The 24,993-nt window shown below is 36.0% G+C and overlaps 1 protein-coding gene across 1 annotated transcript in view; it reads right to left on the bottom strand.

Annotated features, from left to right (window-relative positions):
- Positions 1-4,593: 4,593 nt before the first annotated feature.
- Positions 4,594-24,993, bottom strand: part of ALDH1A1 (aldehyde dehydrogenase 1 family member A1) — a 59,513-nt gene continuing 39,113 nt past the window's right edge. The window contains exons 8-13 of the mRNA XM_007969499.3: positions 21,647-21,749; positions 19,851-20,035; positions 15,985-16,149; positions 13,741-13,898; positions 10,012-10,086; positions 4,594-5,200 (exon numbers count right to left, since the gene is read on the bottom strand). Coding sequence (XP_007967690.1) covers positions 5,128-5,200; positions 10,012-10,086; positions 13,741-13,898; positions 15,985-16,149; positions 19,851-20,035; positions 21,647-21,749 — 759 coding nt within the window. The 3' untranslated portion in view covers positions 4,594-5,127. The remainder of the gene's footprint in view (positions 5,201-10,011; positions 10,087-13,740; positions 13,899-15,984; positions 16,150-19,850; positions 20,036-21,646; positions 21,750-24,993) is intronic.

Raw genomic sequence — 24,993 nt, 5'->3', positions numbered from 1 at the left:
CTGTCTCTACTAGAAATACAAAAAATTAGCTGGGTGTGGTGGTGCGCCCCCTGTAATCCCAGCTACTCAGGAGGCTGAGGGAGGAGAGTTGCATGAACCCAGGAGGCAGAGGCTGCAGTGAGCTGAGATCGCGCCACTGCACTCCAGCCTGGGCGACAGAGCAAGACTATGTTTCAAAAAAAAAAAAAAAAAAAAGACATTAGTAGAACAATTTGAGAAAATGTTAAATAGCTTTAAATAGGTCATGTATTAGATACTAGCATTTTGTCAATGTTAAATTTCCTAAATTAGAAAATTGTGCTGTGGTTTTGTAAAAGAATGGCCTGATTGCAGGATTTGGGGGTAAAAGGACATGATGTCTAAAAATTATTCTCAAGTTTGTCCCAATTTTAAAAAAAGAATGAGAATGATAATATCAAGAAAGAAGAACATTTAAAAATAGGGAACAAAGGCTACACAGGGGTTCTTGGCACACTGTAGCACCTCCTCTAAATGTTTGAAATTATTTTAAAATAAAAAGTTAAAGGAAAATCAGTTGCCTACCTAAATCCATTTTGTGTTTTCATATTTAGTGTATTTTTCTAGGACTGGTGAATCTTTACATAAGTGACTTGACAAAAAGCAAACAAAATCCTAAAACTCTGGTGAAATACTTCAGCATAGCACTACGGCAGCCTCCTATGAACATGTCTATAAAACTCAGAGACGTACATTTTTAAAAAACTAAATTCTTGTGAAACTATTCAGCACATGAGCACATGGCACTAAAGTATTTTATTTTCTTTTTTTTTTTTTGAGACAGCGTCTCACTCTGTTACCCAGGCTGGAGTGTAGTGGCGCCATCACCACTCACTGCAGCCTCGACCTCCCAGGCTCAGGTGATCTTCCCACCTCAGCCTCCTGAGTAGCTGGGACTACAGGTGCACACCACCACACATGGCTAATTTTTGTATTTTTTTTTTTTTTTGTAGAGAGGGGTTTTCACCATGTTGCCCAGGCTGGTCTCAAACTCCTGGACTTAAATGATCCAGGTACCTCAGCCTCCCAAAGTGCTGGGATTATATGTATAAGCCACTGCACCCAGCCAGCACCAAAGTAAATGTCCAAAAAGCATTGTTATTCCTTTGGTATTTCTTTAGGTGATAAACTTGACTTTCTAGGGAATTGGGAATTAACCTAGATATTTATGGATGAGACTCATTTTCTCTGGGATAAACCCATCACCCATAATCTAAGGGTCAATTAAGAGACATGATCTTGACTTGTCTCAAGCCCCTACAGAGAATTCTGTGGTTTGGTCTTCAAAGAGACACCACCTCTACTCTTCCACAGAATGTCAGAATGATAAATGAGCTGTTTTCCCTCCCTTGTGTCTTGACTCAGGATATCCTCCAGGATGCCACAGTCCTTGTGTCCCACAACAGAAATCTTTTCTGCATTCCTGGCAGTCACTAAATTTAGGTATCTAGAAAATTTAGTTCTCATCTCTAATTTCCCTTTCAGTATATTCTTTCACCATCAGACTGGAAAAGCTCCAACACATCTCTAGAGAACATTAAAAAATCCCAGGGTACTCTGTTCTTGTGCTAGTTTGCTGAGGATAATGGCTTCCAGCTCCATCCATGTCCATGCAAAGGACATGATCTCATTCCGTTTTATGGCTGCATAGTATCCTATGGTGTATACGTACATTTTTTTTAAATCTAGTCTATCATTGATGAGCAGTTGGGTTGATTCCATGTCTTTACTATTGTGAATAGTGCTGCAATGAACATACATATGCAAGTATCTTTATATTAGAATGATTTATATTCCTTTAGGTATACACCCAGTAATGGGATTGGTGGGTCAAATGGTATTTCACATCCTGCACATGTATCATGGAACTTAGAATAAAATAAAATTTTTAAAAATCCCAGGATAAACCAGTAAATGAAATTCTAATAGGAAATGTGTTTCATGTGAAAATGTAACCTAGTCATGTACTATACTCTGAAAAAGCCAGGAGAACTAATTTGCCGAATTGCACTTCTAAGTGTTCAAGTGAAATTCGACACTCAAAACGTTACACATATTGCCCAGAGAAAAGACCTTTTGAGTTCTTTGCTCCCTCCTGAATTACGTGAAGAAATGGCTAAAATTCTCTATTTTGAGTTGGTTCTATTTGAGTTAGTCACAGGAATTTAAGAAAAATGTTTACCCTGCCCTCAATTTCTTCTTGGCTGTTTCAAAATAAAGCCAGAGGTATGTATCCAATAAAGCCAGAAGTATGTATCCTTAGAAAATTACAACAACAAAAAGACCAAACAAACAAACAACAACAACAAAAAAAAGCAGGAAAAAGAAAAAGAAGAAAACCCAACTAGATCAGACATTTGTGAATGAGTATCTGATACCTGACATTGTCTCTGCCTAAAAAGTGAATTCCAACCTCTGTCACTTAGTTTGGTATTCCTGGAGATAAAAATACTCTTTACCATTTGGACATTGAGGACAACAGGATTATAGTTACGACCACAAAACTGAATTTTTCAAGATGAAATTTCTTACTGGAATTCCTGTAGTACATGAGCTAATAAGATACCTTTTAACTTTTCAAGGTTTTAAGAATTACTACCAGTACAGCTTTAATACAAATAATGAAATATAATACAAATAATGTCTAGAGACTCAGAACGAGCCAATATAAAACAGATATTTTCTGTTTAATCCTGTAATGTCTTATTTATACTATGAAAATTTTCAAATATTTAAACTTGCTTCTGGCTTTTGTCTTGTTCTGTCCTCAGCCTTCTTTGTTACACATTTTAAAATGTTCTGGTTGCATGCCATTACAATATTAACTTGTCTACCTATTAATTTATTTACACGTGGTTTTAAACACATCTTTTAAAATGTAGACACCGTCTGGCTTTAGGAAAACACAACTCCCACTGTGTTTGGATACTTTTCCTTCTCATTGTCCAAAGACCTTTCAGTTCTCCCCAGTACTTTGGTTTCTTCAGTTTTGAAAAGGGTAAACATGTCCCAAATCTTACGAGGTAGTCCAAATTGCAGATTTTATAGGCCAACATAAGTTTGGAAACTCTTCACATGGGAGTTAAATTATTTCCTGTATAAGAAGCCAATGAACTTCATTTGTTCTTACCTTGTTACACTTGACTGCAGCAGCCAGTAGTGTCCTAATAACAGAGGCACTGAAGTGTCTGTTAATGTTAATGTGAAATGATAAACTTATATAAAATCTGAAAAATTGTTATCCTAAGTTGCTAAACTAAAAGACTTTTAGAATGTGTCTAGTTATACACACATGTTCACTTCATTTGGGCCTAAGTCACTTCGTATATGGAAGAATGAGAACACAAACACCAATTCTTTGTTATGAGAGGGTAAATGTGCCCGCTTGGTGTAGTTTTATGCAGAGAACACTTTTTCAGTTGCTCTCTTTTGATTCCCAGATCTTTCCTTAGAACTCTAAGTGTTCCGTCATTGCATAGGACAGCAAGGTTTTTTTTTTTTTTTCTTTTGAGACAGGGTCCCACTCTGTCACCCAGGCTAGAGTGCAGTGGTATGAACATGGCTCACTGCAGCCTCGACCTCGCAGGCTCAAGTCATCCTCCTACCTCAGTCTCTCAAGTAGGTAGGACCACAGGTATGTGCCCCTATGCCCGGCTAATGCGTGCGTGCGTGTGTGTGTGTGTGTGTGTGTGTGTGTGTGTGTTTTATAAAGATGGGTTTTTGCCCATTGCCCAGACTGGTCTCAAACTCCTGGGCTCAACTGATCCACCTGCTGTGGTCTCCCACAGTGCTGGGATGACAGGAGTGAGCCACTGTATCCAGCCCGGCATTGGTTTCTTAATGTTAATTGGTGGTAACTGAGGAGGTGAGGGAGGGAAGGCAAGGTCTCTGCTAATTTGGGAAAAAAAGGGCCCTATTAAAACTAAAAAGGTTGCAGGACTTCTCAGAACCCATCATATGCTGCCGATCTGTAATTTGAAATTCCAAGAGAGGAAAATATATTGTATATAATTTTTCCAAATGTTTTTTCAATGGAACATGTCCCAATAAATTTTGTTGAACCTCTTTCCCTTTTATTCATTGCAAAGTTGCTCATTATTAAGGTTTATATTCAGTTAAATTTCCTACCTGAGGCCATTCCCAATTCCCTCAGTTAGCCTTCATCATGGCCACTTCTGCAAGTCACTGCAAGTTTCTAAAATCCTCATTTTTTTAATGACCCCTCCTTTCTGTGATGCAGGGATTGTGTCAATATTAACCACTAAATTAAAGATCTTCAGATAATGGACCATTCCTTATTCACCTCTTTTCTACAACACTTAACACATCCAAAACTTTGTAGGGACTCAATAATTGCTTACTGAAGGACTGAGGCCATCTATTTCAAATAAAATGTATTGATTTCAAGAATTCTTCTGGAAAATACAACATGTTTCTTTACGCATTTGAGAATGGGTGGATTAGACTTTTACTTTTAAATGTACCTTTATGCTCAGTTTAATACTGTTTTTAAGTGACAAGAAGAAATCACTGTAACCAAAACTTGTACTTAAAAAAATTCAAAAGTAACAAGAATCATGCAAGGTTGTTTTTATTAAGCTTTATATTCAGTTTACAGCTACATATTACAGGGATTATTTCATTTGACAAGCAGACTGACATCCTAGGAAATTTTTCAAAACAGTCCAAGGACTTTATAACTACTGGGAACAGAGCAATTTACTCTGCAGTTAACATGTAGGTTAAGTACTTCAAGGAGTCACTAAGGGAAAGAAGCTAAATGCAACTGTTCCCTTTCTATAAAATGATTATCCTGGAAAAGCAGCTACAAAGAAAAACCACATAACTATGGCAAAGCTAGAGAGAGCATACATCCAAATTTGTCTTTTTATTTAGGATAGGACTTGGGGGTCACATTTCAGAAGGCAAATAATTCTTTCAGAACAAGCTACATGTCAAGTTTTCTATGGGTAGTATTAATACTAATATGATTTAGCTTATGTTTAAAAAAATCAAGAAAAGAAAAATTTTGTCTTTAAAATCTACTATATTAGTGACTGTAGGAGATGCTTAGCTATTGAAGAGCTTCTCTCCACTCTTGTATTTTCTTTATGAGTTCTTCTGAGAGATTTTCACCGTGACTGTTTTGACCTCTGTGTATTCATGGAAACCGTACTCTCCCCTAGAGAGAAGGAAAACAAACCCACAAACACCGTTTAGCACAGCAGTGTAAATATGCTATAGTTCATGTTTGTACAAGTTTGTTCTTGTTTTACTGGCTAGGGACAATAGAAAGTATTTCTTGTGTACAGAGCATCTCATATAGTAGCTAGCCAATCGTCAGCTTTCTGGTCTTACACAGATTCCCTTGTGGGGAAAATTTTCTTTAAAACTTTCAGTTGATTTCTCACAGAAATAGTCCCCTTTTGACATTATTCTACTTGATTTTAAAAACTCTAACTGCAGATGCAACAATGTCATCTTGGAAAAATGAAAAGAAAACAAAAAGCTCTAAAACTACTCAAAAGACAATTCATCCCAACAAGAATTTTGTCATTTCTAGTTTAGATTGAAATAAGACAAACATAGGACAAGAGGAGAAGTAGCATTATATGATCACTACAAGCTCTACTCTAGTTCTACAGTTTTGCTGTAGTTTTACTGTAGAACTAGCGTAGAGCTTGTATTCACCAGGTGTGATTGTCACAGAAGTGGGAAGGGGATAGAAATTGAACATGGTTTCATTTCTCGTCGAAGGTGCCCTAACATGGCTTGAAACAAAATATTTTGCAGCAGTAGTTTCAGCAAAATCTTTTGATTCTTGGCAAAACAAAAACCTGACCTTTGTTGTTTGAAGTTTTTTTTTTTTTTTTTTTTTTTTTTTTTAATTGTTTTCTTTTAAGAGGAGGAAGATGATAGATTGGTCTAAATTCAGGCTCTTGGGCTTTTTTGTAGTTCTTGGTTTTTCCCCTTTATGCAACCTCCTCTATCCCCCACCATTTTCTTGTATAACTCTTAAGTTCAACCCACACGATCAGGAATTAACCCGAGTCAATCAGTTTGGACTCTGGGACCTTGTTATCAGGTTTATGGGGACCTCCCACCAGGTTTAGAAACTGACTGATTTACCCCTTGTTGAAGAGATGACTAAAAAGACTGCGCTCAGTTATTCTCTGTATTGTTTTGATGAGAGGATCAAATTACATGTATGTAAGAGTAGTCTCAAAATCATAACACTCATGCACATGTAGGCTTACAGAAGAATAAGATCTTGATCCTTTTTTACCCCTCCCTTCTTGTGATATAGACAGGTATGTGGAAGACATCATTTTCTGCTGGGTAACCTAATACTCTTACACTGATTATTTTCTTGGGCAATTAAGCTTTTGAAAATACCTTTTAAAAGCTTCAGTGAGCATGTTCCTTAAAGTAATGAAAGGGCTTAGCCTCAATTGTCTGAAATCCATTAAAAGATAATATTTTAATAAGTATTTTATCTCAGGGTTAGATCAATCAACCCATGACTTTCACCAATAGGTTTTCTATTGTATTTTGGGTCACATAGGCACTTGAAGCTCTCAGGAGAGTAATAAGTGGGATTATTGTCATATTCAGGCTGAAATATGTCCTGCTCCTTAGAATTCCTATGCCTATACTGCATCTACGACATAGCCCCAAACATCTGTTTGGATTTCTCTTCATCTTACTGTGTCCGTGAGTTACTGTTTGTATACTTCTAAAATCTTCAGTGTACAAATCACCTGGGACCTTATTCAAATACTGATTCTGATTTAGTAGGTCTCGAGTGAAGCCTGAGTTGGCACTGGTAATAAGTGTTTGGAAATAATGTGACCCAATATTACAAACAAGCATACTGGCATAGAGGCCCTTTCAACCTTACATAGATTTGTTTATTGGTAATAAACTTGCAAGTGATATCAACCTATCCTCCTTCTCCAGGGTCCATACTGTTAAAAAAAAAAAAAAAAAAAAGGTACTAGTACCACATTACATCTGATTTCCTCTCTGTACCCAGGATTGAGACTGGCACTAATTAAGTAGGCACAGAAGAACTGTTTGCTGAACAGACTTGGTAAATATCCTCAAGAAAAAAAATTCATTTGTGTTCTCACTATACAACCATTAGTTTACACTTCCTTGCTCCCCTTTTCTATGGAACAGCAGGAAAAAAATATCACGTGAAGTGCTGAGAGCCAATTAAGTTTAAAATGGCATACTAGCAAAGTCTTAAAGGATCTATGCTAACCTAAGTGAAACTGAGTACAATTACACAAAGGTAGAAATTTCTGTCTTTTAACTAATCCCAGTGCCAACACTATGATCAGAGATGCAAAATCAAGGTTTGCATACTCTGTATCACCTTCAAACACATTGGGATCCACATAATACCATTTTTGGCTCTTTGAGGACTCTGTTCTCAACTGATCAATTCTGTCTTTCTATTGTTGAGGAAAATTTGTAAATTAACTCTTGGGAGTCATTTGAGGTTATCACCTAAGTAATAACTTGTAACTCTTGGAACATCTTGCAGCAAATGACTTGTTTATTAAGTTCACCAAATTTGGTTTCAGGTAGACTTTAACTGTAGCATTCTCAAGTTGAATTTTCGAAGTAAAAAAAAAAAAAAACACACACAACTTTGTCATTTGTATTTGAAAGAAATTATCTATACTCACATTCTATATTTTTAGGAAATTATTGATGGTTGATTCCTGTTTTCAGTCCTTCTCTTATTTGATTTCTTTATGCCTTCACCTTAAAGTCTGACCAAATTATGTTCAACAAAATTGACATGTTTGGTCTACTTTAGTCTTGCATTCCTTTTGATTATTTTATCTTTAACGTTCTCAGTGAAATGTGTTGTTAGATAACCAGGCCAGCAACGAACCAACTGCCCTTCAGAGAAATCCAACCTTTGTTCTTACTTTTTGTACAAAGTAATTAGCTTTGCCAAGAGATTCTCCAGTAATAGAAAGAGAAGAAACTAGGGAAGGAAGAAACCCATTTGTTGAATTTACACTTTGTGGCAGTATGTGGCTAGGGATTTAATATTCAGTATGTCATTTAACTCTCACAAGAACTCTCATTCCATCTTAAGTGGAATGGGAACATCTCTATGAAATATGAGAAAGTAGAGGCTCAGAAGTTAGGTAGCTTGAACTGGGGTGCATGGCTGGCAAGTGGCAGAATCAGGAATCAAATTCAGCTGGTCAGACACCAGTAATGTTTTCTCAGCTATGCCATGTATTTTTAATGGGCTAATCTTTTGTTCTACCTTAGCGACATTCTAAATATATCCATGGCTTTTCACTACTCCACTAATAAAATCTAAGTCAAATTTCTTAAGTGCAGGACTTCTTAATCTGTATCATATGTAACTCTGAAATCATGTTTTTCATCCCCATAAATCCACACCAATCAACCAAATTAACTAGCCCCTCAACATACAACATGTAATGTTCCATGCAAGAAGGCCCTCTTCTCTACTAATTGATATCCTACACTTGCTTTCTGCCCTAGAGGAAGTTTCGTCTCTTCTGTTAGGAGAAGTTTTCTTCTTCATCAACTGCCATTAAGTTTTCAACCACTGGATTTCCACTTGGGTCAGAACTATAGAATCTAAAGCATGGAATAGAGGTTAAAAGATCTATTTGCTTCTTCCACTCTTATCCACACTCACAATCCTTGGCCTTGTCTGACAGATGAAAATAGCGATGGTTAGAGAGATGCCATCCTGACTCTTACACTCTGGTAGTGTCTAGGTTTTCTTCAATACTTTGCTCTGTACTTCAATTGTTTCTCTATCTCCATAGGATATGGAGACCCAGTGTATTACTACTTATTTCATAGGGTATGTAGGTTATTTTGCATGTCTTTTTACATGTTTCTCCTGCCACCACAGTTATGTAAAGGATGGAACGCAGTGTCATGTCTCCGGGGTTCCTAGGACCTTACACATAACAAGTGTTTAATGAATGAAAACATATTAAGAAAGTAGACTGGTCATTTTATAATTTTCCCTTTTCACTGACTCCCCAGAGATATTTGTTTCCTTATAATTTTGCTGATCCATTAGAGTAGGGTACTCAATTATTTAATGCGTTTAGAAATTGAGAAAGAAATTTCACTTGCTAATTATAAAATGAGCAAGTTTACAGTCTATGTTTGATACTATAAGGTTTCTATTTTTTCTTCATAAATGTTTACATTAATACATATAAAAAGTTTTAAGAAATAAAATGACTGAAATTGCTTAGAATCAACTAAGCATATTGCCACTACTTTCTGTCTTTACATATGTATGTGCGTTCTTAAAAAGTCTATATACCCTGGTTTCAAAAGTAATTGAAATTTTATAAATGCATTTATATATAAATATTCTTAATCTAGTCACTACTGTAAAACATGTTTTCCTCAAATTTCTTTTTAGGTTTAAATTTTAGTACTAAAAATAACTCCTTATGGTAATTAAAAATTTTAAAGTCTACATCAATAATATCTCAACAAATGGGAATCATTCCTCTTACACTGAAATTTCCTTTACATAAGTCACCTAATTTACTTATTTAAATGGTTTATTCAAATAACTAGAGTGTTTACATTTGCACCTTTCTTACAGTCACCAATTCATAGCTTCCACTTCTTTTCTGGAAATGTTTCCCAAATGGATTACATTCATATATACAGCAAGCAATTGTAAAAGCGAGCAACATTACAATCACCAATGTAAGTTGCTTAATATAGTCCCTAAAATATAGTAGGAACTTAGTAAATTATGTTGCCTTCTGCAATCACCTTTTGCACTATGGACTACATCCAACATTTAATAAGCTATTTGGTGCTATGAATCTCCAGGAAAGAACAGAGGCAGGTTTTATTTAAGGTGAAAACTAAAACTATGAGTTAATTCCCTGGGAATGAAAATCATTTTCATAAAAATAAATATTTATCTTAATAGAACATTAATCTTACAGTTCTCGTCCATTTCCAGACATCTTGAATCCACCAAAGGGACACTGGGCACTTACTACACCATAGCAATTCACCCTGAAGAGAAAGAAAAGTGCATTATAGACAATACTTAATGTGTGAAAAGAAACCTCCTTTTTGGCAGTTTTAGAAATTTAGAAAGCTCCTTACAAACTCCATTAATTTCAATATAACATACTCATCTTGATATGAAAAGCAGCACTATAAATTGGAATGCAGACATATTTGGATACACACTACCTAGAAACAAATGAATAGTGCAACTGCGTATGTAGACAGCCATTTTGGTCATACATTGTGTCCCTTAGAAGTGATAGTCTGAATTTATAAAAGATAGAATAGTCACTATGCTGTAGGGGGAAGGATATGGTTTGCTAGAAGCTAGAAGTTGTTGGATCGGTATTCATTACTGCCTATATATGGATCAGCTTGTAATTCTCTTGATGTTTCTGTACTTAACAGGCTAGAATCAATTTTCTTTCAATTGTAATATGTATTATATTACTCAGTTAATTTTTTCCCCATTAATTGCATTAATTGGTTAAATAAATTGCTTAAACAGAGGCCTTGGCAGGAGTTGGGTTTAATTATTATTTATTCCCTGTCATGTTTCATAAAGTGTTTGAAGATACTTGTATAAACAAACATAATTATATGAATGGGAGTAATTAGAGTCCAACAAAAAATTACAATAGAAGATCAAGATGGGGAAAATTAGAATGCAGTTTTGCAGACCATAAACAATATGTTTAGCTTTAAATTTACTGGTGGCCAAAGTTAGCAAAATCTAATTACGTACATGATTCTCATTATACACAAGAGAAAAACACTTTTTAAAGGAGATTTATGTTTATACTTTTCTTTCCCTTCATGCTATTTTAATAGGTGGACAACAATGTGACTTCAAGAGCCTAGGTTACTTTTTTTTTTACTTTGTTTTTTTTTATTAGCTGGAGACTGAGGCAGGAGGATCACTTGAGCCCAAGAGTTCGAGACCAGCCTAGGCAATATAGCAAATCCTTGCCACTACAAAAAAAATTTAGAAAACCAACCAACCAACCAACCAAACAAAAAAACCAGGGTGGCTTCCAGATAAATTGTATGATACTTTGAAGACTTTGGTCATTACTTTTATCCTGAGATAACATTCAGATGTTTTCTTTGTTAAAACACTATCCCAGTTTCCAAAGTTCCACATTCTCACTGGACCGTAGAGTTCTTAATTATGTCTCTCATCCTGGAGGGATAATTCCTTTAATAAATTTACACTTACAAAAGGCAGTATTGTCTCAGATTTGTTTAACTGCCCTTTAAATTGCAAAATCAAATACCTACTTTGAAATTATGAGTAAAATTACTGCAACTCTGGAGTTCAATAATTTTCCTGAAAACACCAAGCAGCTATTAGGTCTGGGACAATGCCAGAAAATTATTATCTTCTAGGATATATAGTAACAAGATGGTCCCCTCTGCTTTTCCTAATAGAGGAAATTCCTGATTGGGGATTCCCAAGACCCTCAGTGGGGTGATATCATAACAAGCTTCATCAAGCAAGCATGGAACATTCTGCTAGTCGAAAATACAAAACCTGAAATTTGTCTTTGTTAAAAAGTGCAGAGAATAAGTTTGCTCATTTTACTGTAGACTAGAAATGAAACTGTTTTTACTGTGAATTAACAGAGAACTGAGAAATGTTCACTTGGCAAAAACTTTGAGTTCAAAATGTTATCTGTCATCTGTAAGCAAGTGTTTCCCCATGTGTAAAGTGGAGATGATAATATTTAATAGGATTGTTTCAAAGTATGCGTAAGATTGCATGAAGCGTATTCCTGTTGTAGTACTTGGTATGTATATCTTCAGTAAATGGCGATAATATGCATACACACAGTAACTATGCTGAATTTTATTAATGCTTTTATCATAGGCAAATTCTATATTTATCGCTAGCTATACTGAATCGCTAGCTATTCAAGAAGAACTCGCTGAATTTTATTTAAGAGTCCCCCATTAGGCCCACTTCTTATTGCTGCTACAATGGCAATTAAATTGCCACATGAGCTTTGAAGGAGAAATTCAAACTATAGCATTGATATAATTTGTGTTAATGTACACCCTCCCCTGCCCCAAATCCGTTTATACACTTTTAAAGCCCCCGAGATTATTCTAACGAACAGCCAGGACTGAGAACCACAGCCTTAGAATATAGTATAGGTCCAGGCCATCATGGTGGCTCAGGCCTGTAATCCCAACCCTTTGGGAGGCCAAGGTGGGTGGATCACTTGAGGTCAGGAGTTCGAGACCAGCCTGGCCAACATGGTGAAACCCCGTCTCTACTAAAAAAAGAATAAAACAAAATACAAAGATTAGCTGAGCTTGGTGGTGCATGTCTGTAGTCCCAGCTACTTGGGAGGCTGAGGCAGGAGAATCACTTGAACCCAGGAGGCAGAGGTTGCAGTGAACCAATATTGCACCACTGCACTCCAGCCTGGGTGACAGAGTGAGACTCCATCAAATAAATAGATAAATAAATAAATAAAGAGAGAGAGAAAGAGAGAGAGAGAAGGAGAAAGAGAGAGAGAAAGACAGAAAGAGAGAGAGAGAAAGAAAGAAAGAAAGAAAGAAAGAAAGAAAGAAAGAAAGAAAAAGAAAGAAAGAAAGAAAGAAAGAAGGAAAGAGAAAGAGAGAAAGAGAAAGAAAGAAAGAAAAAGAAAGAAAGAAAGAGAGAACAAACTGCATAGGTCTGATCTAGGTGTGACTTAGTGTTGGGAAGGAAAATAATCTTGGGCTATTGCCAGGACCAAGGGGCCAAAATGAGGCTAATGGGGCCAAAGTGACCAAAGACATAGTCTAGAGACTGACGGTTGAGTATAGAATGCAACAGTTTGAGAGGTATAGACTTCATGTTTATAGTCTCTCGATTAAAGTATAAAAATAAGAGATATAAACTAGGTCAAAAATGGGAGAGGGAGGGGATCTTCAAAATTCAATTTTTTAAAAATAACTTCAATTATCTCTAATCCTAGAGTAAGAAGGCTGATACAAGAATTAAATATTTGCATACACAAGGGTACAAAGTAAGTATTGCTTACTGGTCAGACAGAGCTTATTCTTTTACCTCCCTGTATACACCATAGTACCAAGTGCCCAGAAATTACTTAGCAGTTCTTATATTGTGTTAACCAAACATCAATACAATATTTTTGGTAAGCAATTTCAAGAAGCTAGATAAAGTTAAAGAGACTATCCTCCCTAAAGTTCTTCCAATAAAACTTCTTCTTTTTTTTTGAGACAGAGTTTTGCTCTTGTTGCCGGGGCTAGAGTACAATGGCATGATCTCAGCTCACTGCAACCGCAACCTCCGCCTCCCGGGCTCAAGCAATTCTCCTGCCTCATCCTCCATGTAGCTGGGATTACAGGCACCACACCCAGTTACTTTTTGCATTTTTAGTAGACATGGTGCTTCACCATGTTGGCCAGGCTGGTCTCAAACTCCTGACCTCAGGTGATCCACCCGCCTCAGCCTCCCAAAGTGCTGGGATTACAGACGTGAGCCACCGCGCCCAGCTTTTGTTTGTTTTTCAAGGCAGCAACTGCTTTTCTAGAGAAGGATAGGTAATTCCAAATGAAAAATCCAAGTCTGGAAAGGTTCAAGGTAGTAATCCATTAACGTGGTTATTACTGAAAAGACTACATTACTTAGGTTGGACTTACCACACTGTTCCTGCCTGCAGAGCAGAGGAGATGGTTACGGCTTTATCAATGTCTTTGGTAAAGACTCCTGCTGATAAGCCATAGAAAGTGTTGTTTGCTCTTTTGATCACGTCATCTAAAGATTTAAACTTCATGATTTGCTGCACTGGTCCAAAAATCTGTACCACAAGAAATAAATAAGTAAAAATAATAGGTTAAAATGAAAAATGATATTGTAGACTTTTTTTTCCTATACACTATCCTAAATTGATTAAGATTTTGTTGCTCATCTCAGACGTATGTGTGAAAATCCAAATAGTTAACTCCAAAAATGGTAGGTGAAAACAGATAGTTAGATTTTAGTTTAACTATCAGTTGTTAAATTTCCTTGGAAGAAGAAAGGGTACAAATAATTAAGGCAATATTAAGTTTCTAGATGTTGGAATTAAGCTTTCAAGAACTTATGATTGTGCAACAAATCATTAACTTCAGAATTTCTTTTTCACTTGGGAATATTTTAAATTCACTCTCTAGTTTTTCTTATCTTCTAAGTCACTACATATAATTACAAGCCCCAGAAAGCAATCTACTGGATCAATGAACAGGCAATGATTAATAATTATAATGCTTTAAACACCTGTATGCCATTGGTAAAATATTAACTATTCTAGTATACTCAGTAGAATAATTACTAATTACTTTTCATAATTAGCCAAGTTAGGTAAACATCATGAACTTTTAGTCTACTCTGTAGCAAAGTCTTAGGCAACTTAAATATATCAAACAGAATTGTTCATTACTGCAAGAGCTTATACATTCTAAACCATCCTATTCTAATCGAAGCATGAGTTTATTGGTAATGGCTATAACTGCAGGACAGAAAACAAAAATCACAATTTGCTTACTCTAGCCTAAATTACTCTTTTGCTTTCACTAAGTCCCTGGTTACTGCAGCCCAAACTCAATTCACCCTGTATCTCAGCCTCAGGTAGAAGAAAAACAACTGGATTTTCTCTTTAAAATTAAGCTCCTGTATTTCCATATGGAAAAAAAAATTCCATATAGCTCCTGTATTTGATCTATTAAGATCAAATAAAGACTCCTCTGAAATTACCAGAATGTTCTGGGAAATGTGAATGAAGGGAGACAAAAATCAGAAATGATAAACGGTTTTCTGGTGTTCACCACTGATTTAAGTGTCAGAAGGGAGGGGCTACTGCTCAATAGAGGTTGAGTGCAAATCTTAACATTATAAATCGAATCATATTTGAATGTAGGAACCATATACACAGCTGCTACTCTAATACTTGTGTTCATATTTTACATAATTTTAATTGAACACAGCACATAGCTCCAGGCTCCTACTTTGAAGTAGTAAAGCTAGCTGTTCTCCTATGTATTAATCTATTATAGGAACACAATAAATGTTTCCTTAATTGAAGATTGTTTTCCACCTCTTATCTGGTATTAATCAAGATATGCAAGAATGAAAGGACCAAGAACACACAGAAGGTAGGGAGTGATAGAGGAGACAAATGCTGTTTTCAAATACATGGATGGCTGTTATGTAGAAAAAGGCTATAGGGCAAACATGGAACCAGAAAGTAGAACCTATATAATTATCTCTTTTGTGATGAGAATGCTTAAAATTGACTCTCTTAGCAATATTCAAGTATGTAATACATTGTTATGAATTACAGTCAGGATATTTATGATAGCTCTCTTGAACTTATTCCTCCTAATTGAAATTTTGAATCCTTTGACCAACATTTCCCAACCCCCATCCTCCACTCTCCCAAGCCTCTGGTAACCACCATTCCAATCTCTGCTTCTATGAGTTCTACTCTTTGAGATCCTACATATAAGTTCTACTCTTTGAGATCCTACATATAAGTGATCCTACAAATACTGCATTATTTGCCCTTTTATGCCTGTCATATTTCATGGAGCATGAATTTTCCAGGTTGTTGCTGCAAATGACGGGATTCTTTTCCATTTTTTTTTTAAAGTTGTGAACGTAGCACCTAAAAATTGTTAAGCATCCAGAACTGTGTTGGCTGGACAATTGTGGCTGGCCCCATGGATTCCTTAGTATTTTTTAGTCTCTATCACATATAACTTAAACCTCTATCAAGAACAGAATAAAGAGTAACACTGACAGAGAAAGATGTTCCAAAGTGCTGGGAATTTTAAATGGACACTTGTATACACACATACAGACGAAACATGGCAATGAAAAGAACAGAACAGAATGAAACCATTTACCTCCTCTTTGGCAATGCGCATCTCATCTGTAACATTAGAGAACACCGTGGGCTGGACAAAATAGCCTTTATTCCCCCACGGGCCTCCTCCACATTCCAGTTTGGCCCCTTCTTTCTTCCCACTCTCAATGAGGTCAAGTATTTTATCATATTGTTCCTTGTCAATCTATTTGAAAAATATCACATGAAAAGAAAAAAAGTAGTCACTTGTAAAGATAACACATTACTGGGCCTGTTAACAAAGGCTTCAAAATGCTAAAATATTGCAATTAAACCAGATATTGAATCAAAACAGCTAACAGAGGCTCAGATTCATTCTTTGGATACATTTTCTTCTCATGACTTTTTAGGGAAAAATCTCTTGAAGATAGATATTTGTATTTAACATTTGTTTTATAGTTATATAGGAAAAGCATTCAGCACTGCAAACACATAAAAACCTTTTACACAATCATCATTTATTCACTTTGGTAGAAATGCCTGTTAATCTAAATACATTTACCGGGAAACTATTGTCCTGGCTGAAATGAAAGGAGGGAAAAGAGAAAAAGAGAACTTTGATACTGGGTTTAATTAGATCTGTTGGGAAACAGATGCTTTAAGACTGTTCTTAGAAGACTCCCGAGCCTCTGTTTGATCTCCGCATTTCTGAATCACCCCCTCTGACCTGTCCAATGCCCTTGGATATCCCATTCTGACCATAGTCTGGGCACCCTTCCCAGTTCTGGTCCCACTGGGACAGTAGGTAGGTTTGCGACGCATTCTGGCCTGTCCTGAATGTCACCATCCTGCTTTATTAACTGAGCCATATCTAAATATATGCCAGGTATTACAGAACTTAAATGGTCTTTATTTAAACACTATTTTTAAAAGGAAAATAAATGAGTTCAGAGTTGTGGTTGTGAACACCAGGAACACATACCTTTCCTTCAAGCACTGAAATCGGGGGCTAATTTTTGTCTCAATTTCTATTTTGTGATGTTGAATGACTGGGTGACTCTTGGATTCCAAGTCACTGCTGAGGGCTGCCTATCTCAGGTGTAGCAGGGGTTAAGGATTAAAGGAAAAACAGGAGATCTAGCAGCTAAGATGGGTTGGAGGGTGGAAGCTCTTGTAGGTTTAACTTCCCACTACTTGAAAATTTTATGTTTCACTTTCTCTGATTCTGCAAATCTTCTCTATCTTCCAAAGCCAAGAAAAGGCTTCCATAAAGTTATTTCTAACTGGATACAGTCCAGCCCCCATATCTAACTAGATTAAGCACTGTTTGAAACTAGAAACTATTTTCTAAAATTTGGCACAATATTTGGTACAATGTTGCTCAACGGTCTTTAGTGCAATATTTAATATAATATCCCAGAAGGAAAATATTCATTCATTTCTAGCAGATTAAGGAAATTATAGTGTTAAGAAGAAATATTTAAATTACTACATAGGTTGAATAGTAGCAGAATAAGGGGTGGGGCAAGATAAATTCTGCCTGGGTAAGATATTCTAGTTTCTCAATAAATAGTCAAGGGTCCATGTACCTCTATATAAAGCTTTCTGTCTTATTAGAACATATTAATCTGACTATGCCCTCAACATCATGATATTTGGTTTTTATTTCAAGATATATTTTCCAAGTCATCATGTTTTCCTGCCTGTGACCACATTGAATAACCAGTGCCAATCCAATCCCTGCATACATACTGGAGAAAAGGGCTGAAAAGACTTAATTTTTGGAAAACTTAGATGGTCACTAACTTATAAAACTACAGGCCTTTGTACTTCCATGCCTTGCTAGTGACAATGTGGTCCTACCACCAGCAGCTGCGGCATCATTTGGTAGCCAAATGTGCTTCTTTGACCCCACCTCAGATCTACTGAATCCCCAGGCACAGGAAAGACTGAGGAACACTGTGATGGAGCTTGGGACTACAGACAAAAAATTAAGCTCTACTTAGGGACTGGTCAGTTTTATCTGGCTAATTTTGATTCACCACAAATACAAACCTTCTTCAGAAGGCATCAGATTGACGATATATAAACTTGACCTTCTTTCTGGACACCAGGGACTGTTCAATAATGCTAGGATGTAGCTGGGGCTCTTTTATGTGATGGGCCATTGGCCTATGGGCTAGTCTATGAAATGTAATAGGTAGGTCATGATATTGTAGCAGTCTCAAAGGAAACATTTTAATGTGTTTGAATGAGTAAATTCTTTAATTCCTTAGGCTTAATGGGTAAAAGAAGATGAATTGAGAAAAAGCACTTAGATGTTCTAAAATTATTCAGAAACCATGTATCAACAAAAGCAATGAATAGATATAGAAGTCATTGATCTGTATGATAATTGTCACCATAGGTATAAATGGAAGCATGTAATTTTTATTTATTTACTAGACATTTGAGCATGTGGACCAAGTACTCTGATGGATGCATTTTATAGATTATCCAATTGCACTGCAGAAGATTGAGGTTTCTATGCCTATTCTACACATAAGACAATAGTTTCAGGGAGGTTGGATTTTAAATCTAGCCTGTAACTCAAAGGTCCATCTTTCCACACTATTATAAGGTGCTACTCTGTGATAATTTTAATACAGTTTATGTGGATATCACAATTTCTTTTTCAAATGAAAATACTAATTTTTCCAAGTTTAAGACAATATATATATTTTTCTATAAAATCAAATAGGAAAATCACTTGAAATATGAAAAAATATACACACATGAATGCACAGATATAATACAAATATACAAAGTATACATATGTATTTTGTAACTGCTCTCACCCCCACATAATTTAAATTCGTAATCTTCAAATTTTTTTAAACTTTAATTTTTTTCCCCAAAACAAATCTCTTTGACCATTATTTTTTCTATAACCGTTTTGATGTTATATTTAATGAGGAAGATTGTATAATTATATTTAAAAGACTCAGTTCACTCAACCACCCCTGGATGAGGCAATAGGCTAAAGCTTAGTGAATGAGTGTCCCCTTTGCATAAGTTATTTCTCCTAACAACAGATGAATATTTAATGGTAAAGGAGCCCAGAGCTTTTTAGTCTTGTTTCTCCAAATTCGAACATACCTACTTATCCTACTGACTCCATCCCTTCTCACCAAGGTAATGACAACTTAAAATGTCCCTAAACATTGCCAAATGTTCCCTGGGCAAGGGAGCAAAATTGCCCCTAGTTTAGAATCACTGCTCTAGAACAAGACCCCAAAGGGCAGGAAGAAATTCACAACCAAAGATCCAGAAGCTTAAACAAACAATGAACAGAGAACTATGCAAGGAAGAGGGAAAGGTGATCTTTGGATAAGAGAGAGAGAGACTTTTATTGATAATAAAGACTACAAAGAAAACTGAGTGCCTAGGGGAATAACTGGGCTTTAACAACTGAAATAAAGTTTGCTACAAAGGAAACTCAGGACCTTTTAGGACCCCAGACTGCCATTAGGGACTTAGAGTAACTGATGACTTGCAGAGGATTTAGGATGGCAGCTGAGATGAAGGATTGAGGAGGAAAAAACGGTAGGAAGGTATAAGAACTTCAAAGCGGACAGAGAACTGTATATAGGAATCAAGAGGTGTGCAGATTGAGGAAAGCAAAAAAACTAGAACATTTGTTATTTTTCCTCATGTATTTAATTCCCAGCATGGCTGGTAAACATGTTTCTAGGATGAAAACTGGGCAACACAAAAACAGGATGATTCCATTATCACTGGGAGTTAGATTGCTTTTAATCACCAAACTGGCACAGCATTGTTACCTAGGAAGGTGTTCAGATAGGAAGTAATCTCATTCAATAAAATCTAGGTCTAAAGAGGATACTTTATTCTTCTGCCCTGAAAATGCTTTCCTTTCTATTTTACCTGAGGGCCTTGAGTGACTCCTGGGGTCAGAGGATTTCCAAGGATATACTTCTTAGCCCGCTCAACACTCCTTCGAACAAACTCATCATAAATTGATTCTTCCACAAAAATCCTGGATGCGGCTATACAACACTGGCCCTGGTGGTAGAATACCCCATGGTGTGCAAATTCAACAGCATTGTCCACTGCAAAGAAGACATTCACATTAAAGATATACTTTCTAAAAATTATGTATTTTCTATATTTCTCAGAGGCACATGGAGATAAAGAAAAATTATGAGTGGTAGAGTCAGACATGGGCTCAATATAGTTTGCCTCCTACCAGCAAGGTGGCAAATTAAGCTTTCTGATCCTCCATTTATCATGGAAAAAAGAGCAACATACAGAATCTGAAAAAATAGTGGTTACTATTACAACTTTAATATGGACATCACCAAGAATGTAGATTTCATCATGAGATCAAATCTCATTGGAAATGATTTATATAAATATCTCCACTTATACAATTAGATGACTGAGATTATTTCTTTCAGGCCCCAGATTTTAAACAGATAATAAATAAACCTGACATTTCTATTGAATTAAATACTTTCAAAAGATTCTTAAATACGCTACTCAATAGGAAATGTGATCTTTGTGGGAAAGAAAAACAAAATAAAAATAACTTAAAAATAACAAAAAACACTAAACTTAGAATCACTCATTCACCTTATGATTTTATTCCAGCAAAGACATTTTCAAAATTTATCTAAAGTATACCGTATTATTTCATATGCGCCTATAAACTCTTATTTTAGGTGATAAAACGTGCATTAAAAGGAAGAAATAGGTTGCTTCATTAGTAGACTCTAAACAAGAATAAAATTTTCTTTGCATTTTATTTTTCTAAATGCTGATGATTCAATTCAATGTTATAGCAACTGGTTATTATTATTATTTATTTTGTGAACTAATTACATCTGCTTAAGTTGTAGCAGCAGCAGTTTTCAGACTGTCTTAGTAAAATTAGAAACCTGTCATGTTTATAGACTATTTCATAAGGTAGTGTATTCTAATATACTTCAATTAAGATCAAAACAGCAACATAGGCTAATTCCATGAACCACTTGTATTTACAGCCTCAAACAGATTATGCAGTTGTGAAAGTAAAAAGAATGTTTGACCATGCATTTCTCCTGATTAACTTCTATTTAGGATATAATTGGGAGATTCTACTTGGTAATATAATCAGAAGGAACCTAAAATATTATATAGTGGAGTTACATCAAATTTGTAGGTTTAATATACATAAACTCCACTATACTTGCTAGAAAAAAATATTTAAATTTTAGGTATAATTTTCTTCTGGTCATTTCATTTAATGAGTGAGTGTATGACCCAGAGTGAAGGGAGAGGGCAAATGTGAAACTGCTGTCTTCTCAGTTGGTCTCAATCCAAGTCCCATTCTGGAGTATTTCACTAGCTCAATGAAATGTTAATAATCACAGATATGGGATTTTAAAAATACACCATGGCACTTAAATGCAAAATGTTTACATCATCTAGGGTTCAGCTGAGGAAATAGCAATCTATTCTAAACCAGGAAGAAATTGTGTCTATTATCTATGTGTTATAACTTTAGGATGATTTAAGAGATTTTCAAGAGTAATTCTGGACTCTTAATTCCTTACACTTTGATGTTAGAAGCAAACGCTTTTTTTTTTTTTTTTTTTTTTGAAAGTTCAAGTTCACTCTTGGCATTATCAGACACCAAAAATGATGAAGGATGAAAAGTTAACAAAGTGGCTTCGACTCACAGTCAGCATCAGCCAACACAATGCAAGGGCTCTTTCCTCCCAGCTCCAGGGTCACCCTCTTCAGATTGCTTTTCCCGGCAGCTTCTTTGATCAACTTGCCGACCTGAAAGGGAGCATTACAAAGGAGGAGGCTTACCCTGCTCTCATGAACACAGGTTTATTTAGCATTCTAAATTTATGTGATGTTTGTGCCACAGTAAAATTTCATTTGGGAGAAACACCAAATGGCTTTTTTTTTTTTTTTTGAGACGGAGTCTCACACTGTCACCCAGGCTGCAGTGCAGTGGTGCGATCTTGGCTCACTGTAACCTCCGCCTCCCGGGTTCAAGCGATTCTCTGGCAAAATGGCATTTTTAAAGATTTGGCGCTTTAGATATAAAAAGATCCCTCGTCCAAGCATACTGACATAAAAGGAATCAGAAAAATGCTGATTTCTCTTCATCAGCAAGAAAGCAGAGATATAGAACATAAGTCATATTGATGGCTATACAGGTTATTTTTAATTTTAATTAGAATTTCATCTCTCTACAGATTGACCAGACTTATCATGAGCCAGTCGCAACTTAGCTGTTTCATTTTTTATCCCTCTTCTGGCATCCAGATAACTCTATCCAGTCAAACTGACATATTCACTACCTCTCGAATCTCATCCTTCTTCTCATTATTTGTCCACCCCAACTTGGACTGCCTTCAAGTTCTATTCTTCTTAGGGGTCCAGCTCATATCTTAGCTTCTCCTTAAATCCTTCTCTGATGACACTAGGTCAGATACTAGAAGAAATGATACGACCATTTCTTTTCCTAGTCTCCCAAATACCCTCATGAAGGCTCCTTCAGAGTCTGATTCAGATTATATCATTTGTATAGAAATACATTTCCCAAATAGATTAACTCCACAGTAGCAGTAACAATAACGTATCACTGCATACCTCTCCTCATTTGTATCTATGACAGAAGGCTCATTTAACTGTGGATTGACAGTCTCTCTATTTCTTTCTTTCTCTGTCTTCCCACCCAACACACACACCTTTGAACAGTGGAACTGGATGAAAGAAATGGGATCTGTGCAGCTACTTTAGTTAGCTGGAATCCTACAGTTCTGGTTTTTTCTTTAATGCTAGTTTGCTCTTTTCAGAGGAAGACTGTTTTCAATTATTTTTTCCTTTGTGGATCACTTCCCATCAAGATTATTTACTATAGTTGTTTCTGGTTTTTCTATCTCTAAAAACTTGGCTGATTCTACAATTATTTCTTTTTTATTATTTGTATGGCAGCCTTAATCCACCAACATGTTCTTTGCCTTTCTTTTGTAAAGGAAATTCACTATTTTGCTTCTTTTATTTTCTAAATTTCTTTTTTTTATTCCACATGTCAGATTTTAATACAAAATTTCTATCCCAACTGAACAAGAGAGAAATCGATGTTTAGTGAGTGTTTAGATTTTATGTGGTTACTGAACTAACTGCTACTGTGCATTACAGAATAGGGCATTAATATGCTAATGTTTTCATCTCATTTAAATATTTTATGTTTCTAAATCAAACCCCTAAAAGTAGATTAATAAAAACTAAACTAAAAGGAGATTTGCACTAGGGAAATCCTGTCTGAGATTTCTCTTATATGCCATTCCATAATACACTTCTTATGACCACTTTCAGAAACTGAATTTTCATTTAAGGTGTTAAAGAGTTTTTAATTTTGTAGATAAAAAACTTACTTCCTATCACCCTTTAATTTCTCCAAATTCTTTCTGAATTTTTTATTTGTTTAATTTAGGTTTACTGGAGAAACTCCATTAAAGTAGATAACTTTTGTCTTGGAGAAGGGAATAAAATCAGAGATATTTTTGTAAAAGCAACAGACATCAAAAGAACTAGCATAAAGAATGGTTAGAAGTATTAATGAGAAAGAAAGGCTACGCTTTTGCTTGGCACAAGTTTAGATGGCAAATAAAAGGCTTGAGTTTTCCCAAAAGTCTAGCTAAAGTCAAAACAAGGAGACATTAATTTTTATCTCATGATTTCATTCCCTTATATTTCATTCCCTTACATTCATCATTTTTCTCAAAGGAGTATGCAATGAAGAAAAGATGAGAACTATTAAGACTATGGGTAAACAGTGTATTCCATGATACTGTGGCATTGCCATGTGGAGAAGAAGTAGCAAATGCTCATGAAAACGGTCTAACTTATTACATCTTGCACAATGTGGGTAGAGTTCTATTTTATATGAACATAATGGGACATTGCAGTGGCTCACGCCTGTAATCTCAGCACTTCAGGAGGCTGAGGTGGGCAGATCATGAGGTCAGGAGATCGAGACCATCCTGGCTAACATGGTGAAACTCTGTCTCTACTGAAAGTACAAAAAATTAGCCGGGCATGGTGGTGGGCATCTGTAGTCCCAGCTACTCAGGAGGCTGAGGCAGGAGAATGGCATGAACCTGGGGGGTAGAGCTTGCAGTGAGCTGAGATCGTGCCACTGCACTCCAGCCTGGGCAACAGAGCAAGACTCCATCTCAAAAAAAAAAAAAAATTCTTACCTTGCCAAAAGTGTTGTTAGAATGGGGGTCACTGTTATAATGAACACAAAGGATACAGTCTATTGTTTGCCTTGTTTGCCTCTTTCATGACATTTATCAAATTCCTTAGTATCTGCCAAGCAACAAATGTGAAGTTAAAAGAAAATCCAGAAAGAAGTTCCAGGGAGTGTGGAACTAAGTTCCAGGAGTTGGAAGTAAGATGGGTTTTTCTGTGTGGCTCCTAAAATTGTGTTATTCACATTTAATTCTTTAATACTTATTTAGAATTTCTTACTGTGATGGTTTCTGGAGATAACCATGAATAAGACTGTCTTTGAGGATAATCAGCAAGAGAGAGAGAGACACGTAACAAGGCAATGAGCATGCACTGTTATTATATGTGGTGAACAATGGGAACTCAGATGGGGTGTTTTAAAATTTAGGCTGCTCTGCTCTTGGAACTGTAGAGGCAAGGAGAAAGCCAGAGAGGGAACGTGTGGGAGCAAGTTTAGAGTAGGTTATGGCCAAGTATGAACTAAAAGCAGGGGGGAATGAAAAGATATATGGAATAATCGGGAAGAGATGGGGCAGAGTGACAGAGATGGAGAAAAAGAAATATTCGACTGGAAGCTTTTTTCTCACACTGTGTAAACTAGTGTGAGAAATTAAAAAGTATAGGAGGAAAGAGGAAATATGTACTGAGTGCTCAGTAGGGTGATAAATGTTTTACTCATTAGCTCATTTAATTTTATTCTGTAAAACTCAGTAAGGTTGATCTCATCTCCATTTTACAAATGAAGAAACTCAAATTTAGTAAGGCTACTTAA

The sequence above is a fragment of the Chlorocebus sabaeus genome, chromosome 12 (assembly GCF_047675955.1).
Source record: "Chlorocebus sabaeus isolate Y175 chromosome 12, mChlSab1.0.hap1, whole genome shotgun sequence".
In the NCBI taxonomy this organism is placed as follows: Eukaryota; Metazoa; Chordata; class Mammalia; order Primates; family Cercopithecidae; genus Chlorocebus; species Chlorocebus sabaeus.
Note: the sequence above shows the minus strand (reverse complement) of the source record. Positions and strands in the feature narration are given on the sequence as shown.